The following is a 24,618-nucleotide window of genomic DNA, read 5'->3' on the forward strand; positions in this document are numbered from 1 at the left end:
GTGCCGACAGAGCGAACGTGCGTCAAACATACATAACTTTCGGGCGGGTACGCCGACACTGACAGTCTACTACATTGGGCTACAAATAAATTTTGCGATTTAAAAAAAAGTTTCCACAGTTTGCCTTCTGAAGACTCTGTGCTGAGCTGATTGTTGCCTGCTGCAGAGTGAGCTAACTGGGAATCAGTCAGTATGCTCATTTTTAAGGTGAGTTAGTCACTCTTCTGTCTTTTTTTTTTAGCAGATTTGTCACATGAACATTCAGCTCTCCTTTGATGTCTTTTGTGGTCACTAATCAGCTACAATCAGATTGGTAAAATACAGAAAACAAATAATCTTCTTATGGGAACATGCTCACAAACAGATTTTTAGTTAGAAGGGTTGTCAAGGTTTAAAAACAACAAGTCTGCAGTCAGTCACTATGTGACTGCAGACTTGTGAATCCTCAAAGTGCAAGTTCTGCGCGTTCTGTGGATTCTTCAGTGCCAGCGCCAGTATGATATGCTTACTGGCCACAATCCGACTAGACATGTCCGGCCTTGCTCAATACACTTGCATTGAGTAAGAGTGCACGTCTAGTCTGCACGTGACCACATGTATGCAAATCACATACTTATGGTCACGTGATCAGTTCCTGGCACTGACATCGGAGTATCCTAACAGGGCAAAGTCATTTAATCTGGTTCTGCAGGCATGAGTGTGCAAGACTATGCATTTAAGCAAGAAAAAAAAAATATTAGATATATATATATATATATATATATATATATATATATATATATATATATCTACACATACACACCGCCCCCAAAGGTGTCCATATCCTTGGAAGAATAGCCCAGCTAGCAACTACATCAATACCATGTAATGAACTCACATTTAACCCTTGAGTGAACATTGTCTTGTTACAAACAGGAGCCACAGTCGTTATCATCACCATATTTATCAGACGGGGGAGCGGGACAAACTCTGCGGTCTTGAAAGCCACTGATACTGGAGGCTGGGCCTCATAAATCTGAAAAGACAAGTGTGACCATCAGTAAACTACAAGTCATGTTAGTCAGGCCGGTAAACGATCTATTTAGCATTTTCTTAAGATCTGGCTTGTGAATTCTCTTTAGAAGCCATGAAGCAGTGTTGGGTCCGTAGTATAACAATGCTAACTTTGAAGGAACTAAATGCTGCATCTGAAAACACAAGCCAATTTCTGCCCGATTGTGAACACAATACCAGGGTTCATCTGCTGAAGACCAACACATGCCATATGATAGGCGGCCCTTAGGTATCTTTCAGGTAAAGCCGAGTGATAACCCTTATAGATTGTCAGCTCTTGTGCGCAGCGCCTTCACTCTTCTTGTTGAGTAACTATGTGTTGCTCTGTAATGTCTTACATACATGTCCTCTCCCATTTGCAAAGTGATGCGAATTATGTTGCCACTATAGAAATAAATGTATTATTTTAACCAATGTGTGTTTTATTTTTTATTACAGACCCTTATAAGAATGTCACCCAGTAGTAGCTAGAGACAAATGTGTATAACAAACTGACAGAATCAGTCCTTTATACTAGATTGTATGGAGTTAGGCCTTCGTCACAGACTAGGCCTCCTTTATCAAAACTGTCTTTAGTTGCCCATAGCAACCAATCAGAGCTCAGGTTTCATTTCAAATACTGCAGTGGAATGCTGAAAGCTGAGCTCTGATTGGTTGCTATGGGCAAAGAAGGCAGTTTCATGTAATCTTGATAAGTGAAGCCCTTATTATTATTATTAGAGAACCCATCACCATTACATGGCTGCGCTTTTGATTTAAGAAAACAATGGGCAGCCACAGGATGGCGATTTTGCTAAATAAGACTTAAGTCCCTAATAAAGTTCCTACAGTAAAGGATGCTGCCAAGCTGGTTTAATTAAAAGCACCAGACTTCACGATAACTCATCATTTTATGAGGCCTGTAACTATATTTTTCCACCAATACACCTCTGTGAGAGTTTGTTTCTGAGTAGCGAGCTTATAATTTCTATTGATGCCAAATTGGGGAACTGGAGATGTTTTGATCATCTTTAAAAAGGGTATGCTCATCTCTGATATCCTATCCCCAATATGTAGTAGGTAGCATAATAATAATATTAGCAAACACCTCCAATTAGAACAGAAGTATAGTTCTTCTGATTCGCTGTGTCGCTTACCCACTGTAGGGCATTGCAGTAGCTTGGGTATCCATGGTTACGACCACCAACAGCTGACTGTCACTGCACGAGTGGTCGTAACCAGGGATACCTAAGCTTCTGCAATATTCTGAAAATGGTGTCCACGACATAGGCTATCTGAAGAACTATACTACATTTCTAATTGGAGGCAATTGATAATATATTATTACACCTACTACATACTGGGATAAGATCTTGGTCATGGGAATACCCCTTTAAATGTTTGGATGGCTGGGCTTTGCAGGAGTCCAAACATGGCAGCCATGGGGGTTGTTCAGGAGGCCACCAGATGCCATGCTGATCAGGTTGTCCATGGGCCGATAAACGCCCGAAGTGGGCCGCCTGCCTTGTGGCAGATGAACAACGCCATTAAATGTGTTTGACAGCAGAGGTCAGAGCTTTGCTGTTAAAGGCAGATTCGGTGGATGGTGAGGGCACAGCTCCTGGACTTGCTCCAGAAACCTCCACCTGACATGCGCCATACTTGTACGCCAGATGTCAAAAAGGCGTTAAAGTAACATGTGTTAGTGAAAAAAGCCAACAAAATGGCCACAAAATACAGCGAAAAATGCTGTTTTAATAATTCCCATCATACTATCCACAGAGAATGAGGGGATGTAGAGGACGACATCTGGTTCTGACCTTTCTAAGCAGTCGTATATTATCCAGCCAAGTTGACTTGACCCGAGGAGTAAAGGAGTACTGAATTTCCTTAAAGTAGCGACCAAGCAAATCCGGACAAACTTTCAGTACATTTACCACCAGGGCGCCCACTAATTCATCTTCAGTTGCTGTCTTCAGTCCAACAAGAAAACGAAGAAGGACCAGATTACCAGCCCTAGTCATAAAACATAATACCAGCACATATAAAATATTATTTTATTTAATTTTATAATATCTATTTTTATTTTAAAATATTAAATATATTTGTAAAAACTTTCTTAAAAAATTTAAGGAGAACCTGCAGTATTTTTTAATTATTTTTTTAACTTGCTCTGCAATCTGCTAAGTCCTCGGATACATTAAGGCTATAAAAGTTAAAGGGTGCAACATTTTTTAACGAAACCTCTTTAGCAAAACAAATGGTTTAGAGACACAAAATAGAAAAATAATGTAGGAAAAGGAGATTTTTGTATACTCACCGTAAAATCTCTTTCTCTTAGCCTCTAATAGGGGGACACAGGACCATGGGTGTTATGCTGCTGTCCACTAGGAGGCGACACTATGCATAATCTGAAAAAGATTAAGCGTGGCTCCTCCTCTCCAGTATACACCAGTGGACGGCGTCGGCCTTCTCCAGTTTTGTGCAAAAGCAGTAGGAGGAATGTAACATGAATAACATAGACATGCCTATAAGAAGGCCACTATGTACGAGCTCAAAGAACAATATGAGAACTCAACAGTAACAACGGCCCGAAAAGGGCAACAGGGTGGGAGCTGTGTCCCCCAATTAGAGGCTAAGAGAAAGATTTTACGGTGAGTACACAAAAATCTCCTTTACTCTGTCGCCTCTTTTAGGGACACAGGACCATGGGACATCCCAAAGCAGTCCCTGGGTGGGAAGCAATGGACGAATATTGTGCAGACAGGCCCCTATACTTGGGGCACCGCCGCATGCGGAACACATCTACCCAGGCTCGCGTCCGCTGAGGACTGGGTATGAACCTTGTAGTGTTTAGTAAACGTGTGTAGGTTAGTCCAAGTGGCCGCCTTACACACTTTTTGTGCCGAAGCCTGGTGCCGAATGGCCCAGGAGGCCCCTACCACCCGTGTAGAGTGTGCCGTAATACCGGCTGGAAGAGAATTCTTAAGGCCTATTGTATGGTGGATGTGATCTTCCTGGCAAGGGTAGCTTGGGAAGCTGGCAGACCCTTGCGACCGCCTTCCGGAAGAAGGAAAAGGGATCAGACCTCCGGAAGGACGCAGTCCTAGACACATATATACGCAATGCCCTGACAAGGTCAAGCACATGCAGAGCCTTCTCCACTCTATGAACCGGGACCGGACAAAGGGAAGGCAGAAAAGTTTCCTCATTGAGGTGGAAGTTGGACACAACCTTCGGAAGGAAGAATGGGACCGTACGGAGAACTACCTTATCCTGGTGAAAAACCAGGAAGGTCCGTCTGCAGGAGAGTGCTGTCAGTTCAGACACCCTGCGTAGCGAGGTGATTGCCACCAGGAAAACCACCTTCTGGGAGAGAAGGCAGAGCGGGACCTCCTTAAGGGGTTCGAAGGGTGGTTCCTGCAATGCTGTCAGGACAAGGTTGAGGTCCCACGTTTCTAGTGGTCGTCTGTAGGGGGCAACCAATCGGGAAACCCCCTGAAGAAAAGTCCTTACTCGCGGCTTGATAGCAATGCGCCTTTGAAAAAAAAGCACTGAGAGGGCTGACACCTGGCTCTTAGGCAAGCCCAGGGGCAGCCTGGCCTCCAGACTCGATTGGAGAAAAAAAAACAGGTAGTTCGGGGAGGGAAGAAGGGAATGAGGTCTGGCCGCAATATTCGCACCAGGTAAAGAGAACTTTCCAGGTACGGTCATAGATCTTGGCAGAGGCTGGCTTCCGTGCCCTGATCATGATCCTAATGACGTCCGTCGAGAGCCCTGCCTGGGTTAGAACCCAGGTTTCAAGGGCCACACCGTCAAATTGAGAGCCCCTGAGTTCTGGTGATAGAAGATCCGGGGGGTCGGGGAGGCGCCAGAGGGCATCTGCTGAAAGTTGTTCGACGTCGGCGTACCATGTACGTCTGGGCCAGACCGGCGCGATTAAGATGGTTGGAACTCCATCTTGCTTGATCTTCCTCACCACTCTGGATATCAGGGGGAGAGGTGAAAAAATGTACAGAAGCTGCAACTGGGTCCAGTCCTGAACCAGAGCGTCTGCTCCAAGCGACCGCGGATCGTGTGTTCTGGCCATGAAGTTGGGAGACCTTGGCATTGAAGTGGGATGCCATTAGGTCCACATCTGGGGTCCCCCAGCGATGGCAGATCTGGCGAGAAATTTCGGGATGGAGAGACCACTCTCCCGAATCTATTCCTTGTCGTCTGAGGAAGTCTGCTTCCCAGTTGTCCCAACCAGGAATGTGGACCGCAGAGAGAACCGAGCCTGTGTCCTCCACCCAGTGGAGGATATGTGACACTTCTCGCATCGCCTGGGTACTGCGGGTCTCCCCTTGGTGATTCCCATATGCCACAGTCGTGGCATTGTCCGATTGTATTCTGATGTGAGAGGCTGCCAGTAAGTGATGGAAGGCCCTCAATGCCAGGAGGATGGCATGAGTTTCCAGGATGTTGATGGGCATGGTCGCTTCCACTGGGGACCACTTGCCCTGTGGTGTAGGTGCACTGCACCCCAACCCGTCAGGCTTGCATCAGTGGTCAGAACCTTCCACTGACCTGTGAGAAAGGATTTCCCCTGTGCTAGCGAGGTTGGCTTGAGCAACCAGTGCAGGGACCTCCTGGTTGACGATATTAGCTGGAATTCCCTGTCGAGAGAAAAAAGTATTTCTGTCCCAGGACTTGAGAATGGCTAGATGGAGAGGCCTGAGGTGACACTGGGGCAAATGGGACCGCTTCTATTGCTGCTCCCATCCTGCCGAGGACTCTCATGGCAAACCCGGAGAGATCGAGGGGGTTTGCGGAGGAGGATGCCAACTCCTAGGCGGAGAGCCAGTGCCTTGTCCCTGGGAAAGGGCACTAGACCCCTGGAGGTGTTGTATAGCATTCCCAGGAAGGTCAGAGACTGACTCAGGGTTGGTGATGACCTTTGTAGGTTGACTAACCAGCCCATGCGACTGAGAGTATCGGTTGTGATTGAGATGCTGAGCTCGCAGTCCTTGAAGGTGGGAGCCTTGATGAGTAGATCGTCCAGGTATGGAACGACTACTATGCCTCTGGAGTGCAGGACGTCCATGGTGGCTGCCATGACCTTGGTAAACACTCTGGGAGCCATGGCGAGTCCAAACGGGAGAGACACAAACTGGTAGTGGTCCTGGTCGATTACGAACCTGAGAAAAAAACTCTGATGAGCAGATGCAATCGGTATATGCAGGTATGTGTCTTGTATATCTATGAAGGCGAGATATTCTCCCTTCTCCATGGACGCAATGATGGACCGAAGGGACTCCAGCGGAAGTGACGAACCCGTACGTATTTGTTGAATTGTTTTAGGTCCAGTATGGGTCATACTCTGCCTCCTTTCTTGGGGACTACAAATAGATTGGAGTAGAACCTTCGGAAGCACCTGGCTGCGGGAACCGGTACTATGACTTCTGCTTGAAGAAGCGAGGAAACCGCTTGGTGGAAGGCACGAGCCTTGGCTGGCGGTTTTGGGGGAGCAGAGAGGAAGAATCGGTTCGGTGAGTTGGAAGTTGAGCTCTATCTTGTATCCGGAAGACACTAGTTCCCTGACCAACCTATCTTCTGTAGTAGGCATCCAGACTTGCTGAAAAGAGCAAAGTCGCCTACGGCTGGGATGTCTTCCGGGGTCCGTGAGTCATGAGGAGGAAAAAAGTCTGAGGTTTTCCTCCTTTGGGCTTTGACTGGCCTGCTTTTATAACTGCCAGGTCTTGTCCAACCTTTGCGTCGACCGTGAGTTGTCCCTGTGTGGGGAACGGTTACGTGCTGGACGCGAGACGGACCAGCCCGAGGAATTCCGAAAGGATCGGAATCGGGTTTGTTACACTTCTTGTAAGTGCGTATAGGTTTCAGTTGAGGGAGAGAGGTACTCTTACCCCCGGTGGCTTTGGATATCAATGTGTCCAACTCTTCACCGAAAAAGTCACCCACTGAGATACGGGAGGTGCGTGAGGGACTTCTTTGAGGCTGCGTCCGCTTTCCATTCCGCAGCCAGATGATACGCCGAATCGTGATGGCGTTTGATGCTATCCCCGCTACGCCCCTTGCTGAATCCAGAGCTGCATGAAGCATGTAATCTGTTACAACTGCTATTTGAACCACATGGTCCGACAGCTCAGGAGCAGATGCTTGGAGGCCAGCTTGTAAATTTTTGGCTCAAGCCAGGATGGCCTTGGCAGCCCAACCTGAAGCGAACACGGGAGCCAGGGAGGCCCCTGCTGCCTCGAAAAATTGAACGACCATGCGTTCTACCTGCCGGTCTGCTGCGTCCCTGAGGGTTGAGCTATCTGGCAGTGAAAAGAGGGTCTGTGCTGCTAGTCTAGAGACTGGGGGGGTCCAATTCGTGTGGATCTGTTCATTCCTTTGTGTCCTTCTGTGGGAAAAGGTAGTTTGCCTCCAGATATTTGCGATTAGCGAATTTTTTCTCAGGCTGTGAGAGCTGCTTTTTAAGGATCGCTTTAAACTCTGGGTGGTTAGAGAAAACCTTAGGCGGCTTCAGAAGTCCTTCAAAGGAGATCTTGTGTTCTGGGGCCTCTGGTGGCAGATTAGAAATGTCCAGCACCCGATGGATGGATGAAATTATGTCCTCGACTAGCGCTGCATTGCTAGGAGGGATTGGGATCAGGGACCCCTCCGTTTCCCTGTCTGAATCGGAGTCACAGATGCCTTCCGAATCCTGTGTATCACTGAGGCGTTCCCTGCTGGGTGAGCTGGGGAGGAGGCCTTCTCTGGTCAGGGGAGATCTGCATTGTCTGCCCCTAGAAGGGGATGGTCTAGATGACCTGGAACTACGGTGTCTCTCCCTAGAAGGGGATGACCGTGTGCTATGGGATGACGCAGATGGACTTGACCTATGGGTCCGCTTGCGTCCTGACCTAGACGTGGATGTGCCAGGGTCATCTTGTTCCTGAGTCAAGCTCTCCCTTTGCTGGGTAACGGTCATAGCCGAGGCATGACTGCAGAGCCTGAAGCAATGTGGTGGTTTGTTATCTATAGACTGCGTAATAGATTGCGACCTCTGAGTGACCCATTCTGGTGTGGCATTGGACACCGAGGCATTGGCAGGGGCTTCTTGGGACTCTGACGCAGTAGTCTGGATACAGTTATGGCAGTGCGTACGTGCTGCCACTGGGGAGAGCAGTCCTGCAGGCTGTGCAGAATGCATAATGGCAGTCCTGCCTGGTTCTCCTGGACCTTGAGCCCGGCATAGTGCACAGAGTGCAGAAGAGCTTGCAGAGGACCTTACAGGGGTAGCTATGCAGAGGACCCTATAGGGGAGCCTTATAGGGAATATGGATTCACAGCCGAGTAAAACAACCCAGCTGTGATCTTACCCCACCAGTTTGCCCCTAGGTCCAGCGCCAAAGATCCACAGTCCTGTGCCCCCCGGAGACTGGCTGGCCTGGTCCTGCTGACCGGGAGATGCAGGGTTAATCCTTGCTGCAGTAGAAATGGCCGCGGGGGGCGGAGAGCTGAGAAAAAAGGTGGCAAAGCTGTGTAAAAACGCGGCCTTTCTGCCTCGATCCACCCCCTCTATGACACTGTAGAGTGTCATATTTGTCATCCGGGGGGCGGAGAGGAGGCGGCGGCTTCAGCTAGGCCGAAGCCAGGGCCTAAGTTAGATGCCTGATGCCCAGAAAGGCTCCAGGCCGGCGCGGAAGTCCGGGGGGGGTGTCGGATCTGAACCGGACCCCCCTGGATTTATACAGGCAGGATAGCGGTGGTGCTATAAGCGGAAAGGGGAGCCCGGCTGGGGTCCCCCTGAGGCAGTATAGAGCTGGTGCTGCCGCAGAGACAGGGGCGCAGGGAGCCCTGTGTGTGTGCCATGCCTGCCTGCACTCCCCCCGGCCCCGACAGGAGCCCGCAGCTGGGCTGGGGTCCCTGGATGCAGGCGCAGTGTGCTGGCCCATTGCTGGGAGCTGTAGAATGCTGCCTGTACAGGCCCTACCTGAGGTGTCTCAACCTAATACCCCCAGAGGGGGATAGGGAGGGTGCTGTTGTCACCTTCAGGGGCCTTTATCCTCGCCTTGACCTCAACCCAGAAACCAAAAGGAATTGGGGAAGGAGGGGGGGGGGGGGGGGGCTCGACTTCGAACCAGCACCCGAGGGACTGGGGAAGGTGCGGCATGGGGAATAGCCATCTCTACTTCAACCGGGCACCCCATAATAGGGGCCGAGGAAGGAGCCATGCCGGGAGTCTCACAGGAGGCCCACTTTTCTTCATCTGTAATCCGTCGGAAAAAACGGAGTAAAAAATCTTAGGTGTGCCTCCTATGCGACACTAAGCAAAAACTGGGGAAGGCTGATGCCGTCCAGGGGTGTATACTGCACAGGAGGAGCCACAGTTAATCTTTTTCAGATTATGCATAGTGTCGCCTCCTAGTGGACAGCAGCATAACACCCATGGTCCTGTGTCCCCCAATGAGGCGACAGAGTAAACCAGACAAAATGAAGGACACTATCTAAATTACTGCAATGCATAATGGCTGCATTTTTCCATAAATGTATTTAAATCTTCCCCTGTGTGTATCCCCATGTTAATTACAGCACAACTGGCTGGAGAGTCATACAACCCCCCACCCTCCCCCCCAAAAAAAAAAATCACCTTGCTGCTGTCCCCAGACTTGGGTCATAGAAGTTAATACCATGCTTCATGGAGCAGCACAGATCCATGAGGAGGTTGTGGACCAGCTCCCGGATCATTTGTTTTCCGGCTTCTTTTGGATCTTTAATGTCCTAAACGAAAAGTGATTATTAAAAAGGATTGTTCACTTTCAATGGGATTTTTAATGCATATATCTGCGGCTAAAAATCATGCATGCTATACAGCAGGGAAAGCAGAGTAGATCAATATATAGTTTTGTGAGAAGATATTCAATATAACCTGTTATGATCATTTATACCTCTGCTCTTTCTGGGGTTTTTGGTCCAGTGGGCGGTGCTATCAGTGATCGAGAAAGCTGCGAGTCACAGATAGGACCGCCCACTGGACCCAAACTCCAGAAAATGCAGAGGATTAGTTGATTACAAACACAAGTTATGCTGAATAGTTTCTTACAAAATCATATATCAATCTGCTCAGCTCCCCCTGCTCTATAACATGCTGCCTGCAGATTGGTCTGCATTTTCACGGTGACAGGTTCCCTTTAAAAGCAGAGGGGGCCAAAATGGGACCCAAATTATAGTAGAAAATTTTAAATCCGGTAATTTCAAATTTTTTTCTACGTCAACCCAAAGTGGCGATCTACTGCAGGGACAATACCTGGACGTCCTTGGTGCTCACATCTACAATCCCATTCCAGCGGTACAGAGAGGCGATGTGATTCAAAACGATCGGTGTGAAAAAGTGAACTTTCTGCGTCTTTGTGATCACTTTATTGTGAATAACCTGAAGGACGTAAAAAAAACAAAACAAAACATAAAAGTAGAACATATAATAGCTATATGGGCACACATCATACAGTTGTGGCCAAAAGTATTGACACCCCTGCAATTCTGTCAGATAATACTCAGTTTCTTCCTGAAAATGATTGCAAACACAAATTCTTTGGTATTATTATCTTCATTTAATTTGTCTTAAATGAAAAAACACAAAAGAGAATGAAGCAAAAAGCAAAACATTGATCATTTCACACAAAACTCCAAAAATGGGCCAGACAAAAGTATTGGCACCCTCAGCCTAATACTTGGTTGCACAACCTTTAGCCAAAATAACTGCGACCAACCGCTTCCGGTAACCATCAATGAGTTTCTTACAATGCTCTGCTGGAACTTTAGACCATTCTTCTTTGGCAAACTGCTCCAGGTCCCTGATATTTGAAGGGTGCCTTCTCCAAACTGCCATTTTTAGATCTCTCCACAGGTGTTCTATGGGATTCAGGTCTGGACTCATTGCTGGCCACGTTAGAAGTCTCCAGTGCTTTCTCTCAAACCATTTTCTAGTGCTTTTTGAAGTGTGTTTTGGGTCATTGTCCGGCTGGAAGACCCATTACATCTGAAGGAGACCCAGCTTTCTCACACTGGGCCCTACATTATGCTGCAAAATTTGTTGGCAGTCTTCAGACTTCATAATGCCATGCACACGGTCAAGCAGTCCAGTGCCAGAGGCAGCAAAGCAACCCCAAAACATCAAGGAACCTCCACCATGTTTGACTGTAGGGACCGTGTTCTTTTCTTTGAATGCCTCTTTCTTTTCTCCTGTAAACTCTATGTTGATGCCTTTGCCCCAAAAGCTCTACTTTTGTCTCATCTGACCAGAGAACATTCTTCCGAAACGTTTTAGGCTTTTTCAGGTAAGTTTTGGCAAACTCCAGCCTGGCTTTTTTATGTATCGGGGTAAGAAGTGGGGTCTTCCTGGGTTTCCTACCATACAGTCCCTTCTCATTCAGACGCCGACGGATAGTATGGGTTGACACTGTTGTACCCTCGGACCGCAGAGCAGCTTGAACTTGTTTGGATGTTAGTCGAGGTTCTTTATCCAACATCCGCACAATCTTGCGTTGAAATCTCTTGTCAATTTTTCTTTTCCATCCACATCTAGGGAGGTTAGCCACAGTGCCATGGGCTTTAAACTTCTTGATGACACTGCGCACGGTAGACACAGGGACATTCAGGTCTTTGGAGATGGACTTGTAGCCTTGAGATTGCTCATGCTTCCTCACAATTTGGTTTCTCAAGTCCTCAGACAGTTCTTTGGTCTTCTTTCTTTTCTCCTTGCTCAATGTGGTACACACAAGGACACAGGACAGAGGATGAGTCAACTTTAATCCATGTCAACTGGCTGCAAGTGTGATTTAGTTATTGCCAACACCTGTTAGGTGCCACAGGTAAGTTACAGGTGCTGTTAATTACACTAATTAGAGAAGCATCACATGATTTTTCGAACAGTGCCAATACTTTTGTCCACCTCCTTTTTTATGTTTGGTGTGGAATTATATCCAATTTGGCTTTAGGACAATTCTTTTTGTGTTTTTTCATTTAAGACAAATTAAATGAAGATAATAATAACAAAGAATTTGTGTTTGCAATCATTTTCAGGAAGAAACTGAGAATTACCTGACAAAATTGCAGGGGTGTCAATACTTTTGGCCACAACTGTATAAGGGACAACCATGTTATACCTCCAATCCGATTTCCTGTCCATCAATGATTGTCTTGATAAATTCTATCTCTAGGAGTAAATGTATTAAGACTATAGCTGTGGATGTAAGGTGCCAAATATGTATTTATTGATTGACGGCTCATAATAAATTTGGCACATTATTTAAATAAGTCACCTAATTTTCTAACTTTTTTTTTTTAAATGACCAGAAGCAGAGGACACATTAAAATATCAAAAGCACTTCTAGTAATCCTTGTAAATCACCCACTAGTCCAGTGCTCTTGTAGGTCATTCACAGATTTTTAGTTGTAATGAGTCGAGTGACCGCTGCAGCCAATCACTATGCTTCAGCAGTAATGGTTGCCGCTCAGGTCAGCGAGTGACTGCAGTAAACAACTTGAGGATAGTCAGAACAGCAGCACTCCAAGACAGCTATGATAGAGTGTCAGGGTGCCACAGCAGCAGCACTGAAGAGGTAGGCAAGTTACTAAGTAATGTGCAAGTTCTTTTTTCTGCATTTTTTAAATAATTTTGGATACCCCTTTTAAATCCACGATCAGCACATTGCCATCACCTTGGTTTGCAGCAAAGAAAGCAGCAGGTTTATAGTGGACATTCTGTCTTCCTTTACGCCAGTGCTGAAAATCTCACCAAGAAAATCTAGAAAATTAAACAACATGATAATATATAGTAAGAAAATAAGCAGAAATAATAAGATCTATCGCCTGGGGAGCAGTCGCACAACTTTATGGCTATGTGCATACGATGCGGATTTGCTGTGGATCCGCAGTGGATTTTTCGTTGCAGAAACGCTGCAGATCCGCACTGTGATGTACAGTACAATGTAAATCAATGGGATGAAAAAATAGCTGTGCAAATGGTGCAGAAAAATCAGTGCGGAATTGCTGCGGATTTCAAAGAAGTGCATGTCACTTTTGTGCGGATCTGCAGCGTTTCTGCACCCCTCCATGTTAAAAATCCGCAGTGGCAAAAACCGCAGAAAATCCGCATCAATTCCGCTTAAAAACCGCACAAAATCCGCAGCTGCGGATTCTGCCAGGAGATGCGAATTTTGTGCAGAAAATTCTGCACATCTTTTCCTACGTGTGCACATAGCTAATGTGTATTGCATAGGACTAGTGGATAAACGCAAAAGTGCCATCTGCAGGCCACGGCTATGTACTGCACTAGATATTAGAGTACGTTGCATGATGACACGATTATTATACTATAACAACATTTACTGTATAATCAGCCCCAGACATTTCTAGATTTATCTCCAGAATTACAAACCTTTGAGCTCTAGAACCTGCACAATTGTGTTGTTGTCTCCAGAAATAAAGAAGGAAAGTGCAAACTGGATATAAGCCATTCGGACATCGGGTCTACCCTGCGATGAAAGGAAAAATAATATCATAGACATGAATATGGATGGAGACTCCTTCCGTGACTTCTCCATACTGTTGCAGGCAGGAGCATCAGTTTGGCTGCAGTAGTGAAGTCACATCTTAGCTTTCTTATGACTCAGAATCTGACCGCTGCAGTCAATCGGTGATCTCTGATTGGCTGCATCGCTTACATAACACTTCCTTGCCGGATAAGAAAGAAATAGTAAGGAAGAGAGGCGGCTTCCTGTGATATGTGTTTTGCTTTTTTTCATTTTAGGACCACTTTGGTCCATATTTAAAAAGTAAGAAAAAAGCCATCGGAAAACCGCTCGTCCAACTAGTCTCCCATGCAACTCATTTCCTGGAGACATTTTTCATCTGAAATGCATACATGGATTGGACAGCATCTGTCAGTGTCCCACCCTGGACATTTCCCATGGATCTAAAGGACAGGTGATAAATAGCGTTGAGCGAATTTGATCTGGTCCCTGCTTATTCAGCAAGCTATAGCGCTTGCCGAATAAGCTGCATACATGGAGCGCGCCGGCTGATCGGCGCCGCAGCTGCATGCGTTGCGGCTGTGTGACTGTCACAACCCATGCATGGACAGCCCAACACACAGGCTCTCCATGCATATGCTGTGACAGTGACAGCCACGACACATGCAGCTGCGGCGCCGATCAGCCGGCGCGCTCCATGTATCCGGGTTCCCTCTGCAGGTTATTAGGCAAGCGCTATAGCTTGCCGAATAAGGAGGGACCCGATCAAATTCGCTCAACTCTGGTGATCATGCCAATCACTGGAGCAGTCTTACTCCACTCAACGGAAAGCAACTGGCTCTTTCCATCAGCTCCATGGACACGGAGCGGAGCAGTCGAGATACATCCACAGGCGCAGTTCCATTCCAACTCCCTCTCGCCGGCCATGGCGGGGTTCCAGTGATCAGACATTTTTCTCCTGCTTTGCAAATAGGCGATAAATGTCTATTGAGGAACATCCCTTTTAAAAGGTTTTTTTCGACTTTCAGAAAAGTGATCTCTAAATTATCAGATACTAGTAATCACATAAATACAGGTATTACTCACCTTCCCTGATCTAGCGCTGGCTGCTCACCGCTGCTCCCATCTCTGTGTATATTGACAGCAGCAGTGATGCCACATCAGTGCTGCAGCCAATCTCTGAGCTTTGCAGCCCATTTGGTCTACATGGGCAGAGGCGTTGAGCTCAGCGATTGGCTGGAGAAGAAATGGGAGCAGCGTCAGGGGTACCGTAACAGACTTGGGGAGGGCGAGTACTAGTGTCTGTTTGGGGAACACTTGTCTAAAATGTGAAGAACCTCTTTAAGCCGCCACTTCGGGGAATCATTGAACGGAATACTACAGCAGCACACCCCAAATCTACGGAAACCTTTAAAATCAGTGATCCGTACAGCATGGGGGAGTCAGGTCCTCTAGAGGGAAGAAGCTGTTTGCTTTAATTCTGCACTCTGGCTAATAAAGGGGGATCAGCGGGGACCTTCTCTCTGGTCCATCCATGGAATAGTAAGCACAGTCCGGATGCTGATAATCCAGCACAGAAGTGGATCCCGGAGTCTCTCCGAGTGTTACAATACTCCGCTGGGGCCTCTTACCTGTTTATCTCTCTTTTTTAGCAATCCTGGTAAAAACTTGTTCGTGAAATCGAAATGGCTGAAGACGTCCCTGGCACAGTCCGGACCTTGCGTGACCATTGCGGAGAGTAAATTTAGGCCGAGTCGCGACATCCTGTGCAAGTCATTGAAAAAAGGAAAGTGATCGTTACATTCTCTGATCACAACGAGAATCAAATTCCTTCTCAGTAAATAGCGGAGGAGCCATGTCACTACACGTGCGGGGCTTTACCTGTGGGTAGAGGAGTAGACGGATGTGTAGATCAGTTTCATGTGTGAATTCAACAAGTTCTTCACTATGTTGACCCCGGCAGCCCCGAGATGGGTCAGGTCACCCGCTGTCCGCAGCAAGATGGCTTCCAGGACTTGGATAATTATCATCATCTAAAAAATAAGATGGAAATTCTGAATAACATTTTATCCTCAGTTCACAGAAATATAAAAAGTGTAAAGGAAAAAGGTGGAAAAATATATACCGGTGCATAATTATATGTAATTATAACATAGATGAACCCTAAAGGGGTTGTCCACAATAACTTCTTAAAAACTATATTCCCCAACGTAAAATGAAAAGATGCTGATCGCAGGTCTCACGAAAATGGGGTGACATTGATATGCAGTCATACTTCGCTAAGAAGGACCTCAAACTGCAGTCCATCAGCGGATGCTGATTGGCTGCAGGGGTCACGTTGCATAAAGTCATGAGAGCCTCGGGGAACCCGGCGCCAACATCACTAAAACGTTGCAGGAGGAGAGTATAGATCATTCTTATTTTACACTGGGGAATATAATATTTAAGAAAAGGTTGTCCCGAGTTATGGGTTATTCCGGCTGGAATAAGTTATCACTTATCCATGGGATAGATCGTATCTTCTAAGGCCATGTTCACACGTTGCGTTTTTTGCTGCGGATCCGCAGCGTTTTGGACGCTGCGGATCTGCAGCAGTTTTCCATGAGTTTACAGTTCAATGTAAACCTATGGAAAACCAAAAACGCAGTGCACATGCTGCGGAAAAAAACGCGCGGAAACGCTGCGGTTTTCATTCCGCAGCATGTCAATTCTTTGTGCAGAATCCGCAGCGGTTTGACACCTGCTCCATGTTAAAATTCCGCAGGTGTCTAAAACCGCAGTGGAAAACGCACACAAAAACGCGATAAATCCGCAGTACTTTTTGCACTGCGGATTTCATCAAATACGCTGCGGAAAAATCCGCAGCAAAAAACGCAACGTGTGAACATAGCCTAAGACAAACAGTGAACAAGCACATCCAGAGCCAAGTTCTTGTAATACTGCCCCTCTTTAATCCTTGAAAATGTAGCTACAGACAGAACTGATTCACGGGTCTTTCCGGGTGTAGGCACTGAAACAAATGGCTACTCATCTAAAAGAGAACATTAGCTATGCAGGTTACTGAGCCTGCTGCATTTAAGTAGATGTCACAAGCACTTCTACGCCTGTGTTCAGTTTTGAATGGCAGTCACTAGTGTTAGCTCTTATTTCTAACAATGTGTCTTTTCCTGTACCCAGGGAGATTACAAGTGGTTTATTACCACTTCTGCTTTGTCAGCTACAAACTGCTTAGTAAGTGCCAAACAGTGAACAGAAGCATCTGCAGGGGCGATGTTTCGGTAGTGCCGATGTTCCGGTAGTGCCGATGCTTCTGTATGAACTGATAATCATATGATAGCTGGGTCTCAGTCAACATAGCAGAGCTGATGGTTCCAAGCAGACTCAGATCAGCTCTGCTAGTGACGCTTGGCACAACAGGATCCTATGGATGCTCAAGTTACAGTGGGAAGAAATGAACAATGAGAAAAAAAAATGTTCTCCAGAGATGTTTTATGATCTCTTGGGGGACAAATTATTTAAAAAAAAAAAAAGAAAAAAAAGAATAAAAACATGTATAACACATCTGTAAAAGAATATGTTTAATAAAGGTAATGAAAAATTATAAGCTCCAATATAAAAAAAATGAAATATATATTTTTATTTTTAATATAAATATATTACAACAACAAAATAATGACACATTAGTATCCACACAACCATAAAAACCTAGATAATTAATTCAACAGCTTATTATTTTTGTTTGGGGTGAAATGTAAACAATAAAAATTATTATTATTATTATTTTTTTTTTAAATACAAGTTTTTTTGATATTTGAATTGCAAAAAAGAAAAAGAAAATAATACATTGCACAGTAATTTACTACAGTGCTAAAAAAAAAAATACAATTTAAATACAAAATATAATTTGTCCTGCACAAAACAAAGTATCATACAGCCATGTCAATGAAAAAAAAATAAATAAAATCATAGCCGGTAAAAATAGGAGAGGCAAAATGAAAAATTGTCTGATCATTAAAGGGAAGCAGTCACCTGGAGAAATGCTATTTACCTGCAGGTATAGGGTTAATATTCAGGTAAATAGCATTGAAATCCTGCCTGTCTTAGTGTAGCAGCTACAGGGTCATGGGGGCAGTGCAGGGAGCGGCGACAGTCACCGCTCAGTATACGGGGAGCGCAGCTGTAATCACTCCGCCTGCACTCTGACAGCCTGCTTTGCACTGGGTGTAAGCAGAGTATACTGTCAATCACAGTGTCGGGAAGCGATTACGGCAGCGCTCACTGTCTGCTGAGCGGTGACTGTCACTGCTCCCTGCACAGTGAGCGGCTGCAGACAGAATAAAAGTTCATTTTCTCCTTGCAGCTGCTGCTCCACTACCACAGACAGGCAGGGTGTACTTCTACTACATTATTTACCGGCAGATTAACCCTATAATCCCATTAACCAGTGTATATAGGACAGGACATGTTCCCTTTAATCCCGGATACTATATAAACAATAAAGCACATTGCGTTTCTGGACATCGCTCACTCACTTCACTTTCTGGACGTTTTTCTCCTTCCAAAAGTTTCAGGACTTCACTGCACTCCACAGATATCTTAATATAACCCTCCACCACGTCGTACAGCGCAGGATTCGGCAATTTCCTTGAGAATTCAAGAAATTGCTGCAAACCTTGAAAAGACAACAGAATATAAAAATGAGAAATAAACTATAAACATACAAAGGTTACAGATCACGTCACTTCAGCAATAAACATCTGTATTACGAATATCAGATCTGTGGGGTCCGACACCCGGCGCCCCCGCAATCCGCTGAGCGTAGTTCCAGTATTGAATGGATGAACACAGAGTACAGAGCTGGAATACCACGGCGCCATGCCACGTGTAGTGGCCGTTCTCAGTACTACAACGCAGCTCCTATTGAAGTGAATGGGATCTTAGTTGAAGTGCCTAAGAACAACCACCACACTATGCACTGTGCTGTTCTGGCTCTGTACAGTGTAGGGGCCGTTCTTGGTACTGCTGCTTAGCTCCTATTAAAGTGAATGGGATCTGAGCTGCAGTAACTGACAATGGCCACTATGCTGTGTACGGCGCTGTGCTGTTCTGGCTCTGTACAGTGCAGTGGTCGTTCTCGGTACTGCAGCTTAGCTCCTAGTGAAGTAAATGGGATCTGAGCTGCAGTACCTGACAACGGCTACTACAGTGTGTGCGACACTGTGTTTCTTGGTCTATATACTGTGTAGTGACTGTTCCCGGTACTGCAGCTTATCTCCTATTGCAGTGAATGGTATCTGAGCTGCAAGACCTGAGAAAAACCACTATACAGTGTACGGCAGTCTGCTGTTCTGGCTCTGTACACTGTGTAGTGGCCATTCTTGGTACTGCAGCTTAGCTCCTATTGAAGTAAATGGGATCTGAGCTGCAGTACCTGATAACGGGCACTACACTGTGTGTGGCGCTGTGTTTCTTAGGCCGGAGTGACACTTGCGAGTGCAATGCCAGTCTCTCGCACCAATACCCAGCACTGCCACCAGCACTCGGACCAGAGTGGGCGGCTACATGTATTTCTATGCAGCTGAACGCTCCGGTCCCAGTGCCGGGTATTGGTCAGAGAGACTGGCATTGCACTCGCAAGTGTCACACCGGCCTTAGTCTGTATACTGTGTCCATCCGGCAGATGCAGAACTACAGACAGCGGATTATGGGGGCGCCAGGTGTCAGACCCCCATGATCTATTAGATTGGCCTCCGATAGAGATGACCCAACACCCCAGGAGAGCAAACGTGCACTATCACAGCTCCTAGAGTGTCACCCAGCTTTCCTAAAGCGCTGCATGGAAACCCCTTTAGATCAGTAGCTATAAGGGTGAGGCGGCCATACTAGTGGTCACCACAGCCGTGCCCCCATCACAAGGCACTGGCCCGGCTGCTGGCCCTGTGTGCACACTTCTCCCACCTCTCAGTGCAGTCTGGGGGTCTTTTAATAAGGATTTGAAGACGGTCCCTGTGAATTCCACCTCCGGGGTCTTGGCTTTCTTGGCCTCGGGCCCGGGGGTCTCCTCGGCGGCTCCAGAACTCTTCCTCTTCTTCCCCATGATCCGCTCCCTGCTGTCAGCTGCAGCAGCAAAACACGTGGGAACAGCAGACAGGAACCAGTCCGTGCGCAACACGCTCCCCCTGGAAACAAGAACCAGTGTGAATAGGTTCCGGAGACAACAACCTACAGACTACTATAGATAACACATGATGTCAGAACTGTAGCTGACAGCGGCAGCACTTTATGTAGATTATGGGGCTGACGCCATGCTAGAATCCGTTCTGTAAAAGCCACAAAATACTGGACACAAGGCGCCTCTATAGACGGAGGAATAGGACCTGCAGTACCAGTTATAACCACGGAGTGGCAGTGTGGGCTCCCCCTCAGCAGCTGCTGCATTGTTGGTGCCATGCGCAGTGCCAGCAGTGAGCCCTACAGTGCCCATACACGATGGCCTGCCAGGAACTGTCAGAAAGTCTGTGCACCTGAAGCTACCAAAGGGCTGGGAGGTTTTATTCATCTATATGATTATCTATATAATAAAACCCAAGAAAAAAACACTGAGCATATACCCTACACTAAGAAAATAATTAATTAGAAATAGTGCATGTAGATCACACAGGGGACTTAATTAACGATATTTTTACCACTAAAGAGTAGAAGCCATCCCACCGCGCCAAGGTGACCCAATGAGGACGGTACTACATGTAACATGTACACATGTAAAGCGCCATGGAATAAATGGCGCTATAACAATAAATAATAATAATACTACTACCTTGTATCGGCCGACCTCAGTGTAGATAAGGGCAGGACAGGGCTCGGACTGTCCAGACATCGAGATGAAATGCCCAGCTCAAAAAGGAGGCCATTCCCCTGGTTGTACAGAGTTCAAGATACTACAGCAAAACCAAAGAAATGAGCCGGAACATAAGCTGGTGTATGTGCCATGTGTAAGAGCGCGGTCACACTGTGGCCATTTCACAGACAAAACCCAATAAAAAAGAAAACTAACTGAATATATACCCTATAGTAGGAAAATAACTAAAGGGTAATCGTACATCCCACCGCAACAAGGTGACTCTATCACGACGGTCCTATCCCTAAATAAAGGCCGCTTTGGATTTTTTCCATGTAGTTATCTCACTGGCTATTGATCACATGGCCTCTTCCTCCCTCTTTTATGTGGCCATTCAGTTATTGTTTCCAGCATTCTTTATTTTTTAACTTGTTTACCTCCTTCTCGTCTGAGATATTTTCCATTTTTTTTCACTTTCAAATTTTTCCTCCTTCACTTTCAAGAGCCATAACTTGGTTACTTTTCCGTGAACATGTCTGTATACGGTATTACATACTGAAAAAAAAAGAGAGAAAAAAAAGTCCAATTGGGGTAAAATGGTGGAAGAAAAGAAAGGATTTTCACCAGTATTTTTGGGGTTTCATTTTTACAGTGTTAAATGTAGGGTAAAAATTACCCGGTAAGATGATTCATCAGGTTTTTAGGGTTGAGGCAATACCAATCATGTATTGTTTAATTTTGATTTTCCTTATCTTAAAAAATGTGAAAATTGTAAAAAAAAAAAAATTACCTTTTGTTGCCATTTTTTGAGATCAATAACACTGAGGGTTTTTTATCTAGTGAATTATAGTTTTTATTGGTACAATTGAGGGGTGCATACAACCTTTTGATAGTTTTTTTAATTGCATTTTTTTTCAAGAGAGTGCTGGCTCTTTGATTACTTTCTTTTTACATCTTTTTTAGCATTTACTGAATGGCTTGATTTTTTAAATCAGTTATTTACTAATACATCAATAAGAAATATGCTTATTTTTTTATAAATTGTATTATTATTTTTTGATTGGAAGAATGGGGATTATTTGAACTTATGGGTTTTTTCGCGAGACCACCAACTCATCTGGGTAATTTCGCAATGCATCACTGGGAACGGAAGCTGGCGGCCGCATCACGCACGTCGGGACAGCTTCGGTGGACGACGGAGGGTGAGTATATAACTGTTTTTTATTTTAATTCTTTTTTTTTAACAGGGATATGGTGCCCACACTGCTATATACTACGTGGGCTGTGTTATATGCGGGCTGTGTTATATACTGCATGGGCTGTGTTATATACTACGTGGGCTGTGTTATATACTACGTGGGCTGTGTTATATACTGCATGGGCTGTGTTATATGCTGCGTGGGCTGTGTTATATACTGCATGGGCTGTGTTATATACTACGTGGGCGGTGTTATATACTACGTGGGCTGTGTTATATACTACGTGGCCTGTGTTATATACTACGTGGGCTGTGTTATATACTGCGTGGGCTGTGTTATATACTGCGTGGGCTGTGTAATATACTACGTGGGCTGTGCTATATACTACGTGGGCTGTGTTATCTACTACAAGCCTGTGTTATATACTACATGAGCTGTGCTATATATTACGTGGGCTGTGTTATATGCTGCCTGGCTGCTATATACTATGTGGGCAGTGTTATATACTGCGTGGCCTGTGTTATATACTACGTGGGCTGTGTTATATACTGTGTGGCCTGTGTTATATACTACAGGGCTGTGTTATATACTACGTGGGCTGTGCTATATATTATGTGGGCTGTGTTATATGCTGCCTGGCTGCTATATACTACGTGGGCAGTGTTATATACTGCGTGGCCTGTGTTATATACTACGTGGGCTGTGTTATATACTACGTGGCTGTGTGCTATATACTACGTAACTGTGGTATATACTACGTGGCTGTCTGTGTTATATACTACATGACTATGTTATATACTACGTGGCTGTGCTATATACTACGTGGCTGTGCTATATACTACATGGCTGTTCTATATACTATGTGGCTGTGGTATATACTACGTGGCTGTGCTATATACTATGTGACTGTGGTATATACTACGTGGCTGTGCTATATACTATATGGCTGTGGTATATACTACGTGGCTGTGCTAAGCGCGACGTACATACATACATATTCTAGAATACCCGATGCGTTAGAATCGGGCCACCATCTAGTCTCCCATAAATATCAGATTGATGCGAACCCCAACATTCATCACTGACCACTGGCTCCTGAAAGTCTGGGGACCAGTGCTTTGACCAGAGGAAGCTCTTGTCTCTTTCTCTCTTCCCCAGTTATAATTAATCCCATATGTTAAATTTCTCCAGAAATGTCTTTTTGAATTTTTAATTTTTCTGTACGACAGGATGCATAAAAAAATCTCATCAGATTTGAAAACATCATTAGCAAAATGCACAGATTCCCCGCTTTTATTTGTGTTGAAAACCACATTAGGTTTTTTCGCCACAAAAAAGAAATGCTGTGTGAACATACTCTTAAACTTCCATACTCATCGGATAGACGGCTTATCCTGACTTCTACCTCGTGCAGACCTGCACAACATACGGCCCCACAATAGAATTTCCTACAGCCCGCAGCCGGTTACTTTCCACCTTGTGTTCAGATGTGTGAGTGTCACTCAGACATGAGTACATTTGAACAAAAAACGGCAGCACCAGGAAAGGCTGGGGGAACGCTTATTATCTCTGTGCCCCGACGTGCAGAGACATCATCACGCTACTGTCATTCATTTTCTGCAGAGGCAGCAATGACACGGCAGCTCACTCTGTGGTGGAGCCAAAGAGTCGCTGTAAAAAGTTGGCAGATGTAGTGTTGCTGTGAATGCACCTTATGGGGCAGTTGAAGTGGAACCCAGCAGGGAAGGAAGTAAGTGAAAGCACAGAGCATGGAGAACACCAAACATAGAGGTCCAGAGTCTCAGTGCCAAGACTCAAGTGTGTATCTTAATGGGCCTTAAATAGGTCTAGGGTGATGATGCCATTGATCCACACCAGGCAACTTGCAAAACTGGATGTGGAGCACAACAGAGGGCAGCGGACCCAGGGGAAGAAAGCAGAGTCCAGGATATCTGGGACAGGTGTGTAAGACAACCAAAGCCGAGAACCCTACTAAAGGGGACTTGTCAATTGCCATAAATGTGTAATTTATTTACCTATTGTAAGTGCTGTGGTTTCCTGACTATGACATTGTCTATTTTTTCATTCCTGCTCCTCTCAATTCCTGAGATATGGCGTCCTCTTCCTAGTATAGAAAGCTAGAGGGTTTTTTTTTTAGCCAACTGGGTGTGGTCCTCAGAGAAGAGTCGAAGACCATGCCTAATTGGATAACAAGACTATATTTATATATAGGGAAAGGAAGTGGGGTCCATATCTCAGAAATGGAGAGGTGCAGGAACGAAAGAAAAACAACGCCGTATTCAGGAGAACAGCTGCATTTATACCAGGTAAAAAAATTACATATTAATGGCAAGTGAAGTTTATGCTAAGTGAATTCCCCACTATAAAAACACTGCAAATCCTCCCTGCACTGGTTATGATCTTTGAGGGAGTGGGACGCCATGGTTTTAATGCAATTCTGAGCATTCTTTAGAAGATTGATGTCTCCTATTCCAGATTTCTAACGAACATCATTTCAAAAGAGGGAAATATATGGATTTGTGATGCTCGTATCAAAGGAATCAAATCATGAGGATGGAATGTGTGATAGACGGGCTTATATTACCACCGGCAGGTTCTCAGGCTCCCTGATGCCCTGTGTTTATCATGTTGTTTGAGTTTCCCTGCGTTTTGTTTGAGTTTTTGTGATAGGAGCAGCGGATTACATTTTTGGCAATGGTTCAATAGGAAAGTGTAGACTAGAAGATAAGTTCTGCCTACACACCGGCTATATCACCTCAAGCTTTTAACATAACTACTTGAAGTCTATTTTTACGCACAGTGTTAAGTGCTGGACAGTTGGTTTCTTCTTCCATGAGGGATATGTGCAACATTATGAATTATAGGGTTGAAAAAATAAATTTGCATGAATAAATTGACCAAAGCCAGGTACATAGGTACCCTAGAGGCTTCCCACGTGCCTGCTATGGAGATATGGAGCCTGGCTCCAGTTGGCTGTATCACTTATTACTGTCATACTTGCCAACTTTTA

The 24,618-nt window shown here is 45.4% G+C and overlaps 1 protein-coding gene across 1 annotated transcript in view; it reads right to left on the minus strand.

The window, feature by feature from the left end:
* Positions 1–19,915, minus strand: part of URB1 (URB1 ribosome biogenesis factor) — an 83,739-nt gene extending 63,824 nt beyond the window's left edge. Inside the window, exons 1-10 of the mRNA XM_077293972.1 lie at positions 19,509–19,915; positions 18,083–18,222; positions 15,432–15,583; positions 15,182–15,314; positions 13,457–13,553; positions 12,738–12,823; positions 10,325–10,450; positions 9,668–9,798; positions 2,853–3,048; positions 878–1,015 (exon numbers count right to left, since the gene is read on the minus strand). Of these exons, the coding sequence (XP_077150087.1) occupies positions 878–1,015; positions 2,853–3,048; positions 9,668–9,798; positions 10,325–10,450; positions 12,738–12,823; positions 13,457–13,553; positions 15,182–15,314; positions 15,432–15,583; positions 18,083–18,222; positions 19,509–19,647 (1,338 nt within the window). The 5' untranslated portion in view covers positions 19,648–19,915. The remainder of the gene's footprint in view (positions 1–877; positions 1,016–2,852; positions 3,049–9,667; positions 9,799–10,324; positions 10,451–12,737; positions 12,824–13,456; positions 13,554–15,181; positions 15,315–15,431; positions 15,584–18,082; positions 18,223–19,508) is intronic.
* Positions 19,916–24,618: the final 4,703 nt, after the last annotated feature.

This window comes from Ranitomeya variabilis, chromosome 3 (genome assembly GCF_051348905.1).
Source record: "Ranitomeya variabilis isolate aRanVar5 chromosome 3, aRanVar5.hap1, whole genome shotgun sequence".
NCBI classification, from domain to species: domain Eukaryota; kingdom Metazoa; phylum Chordata; class Amphibia; order Anura; family Dendrobatidae; genus Ranitomeya; species Ranitomeya variabilis.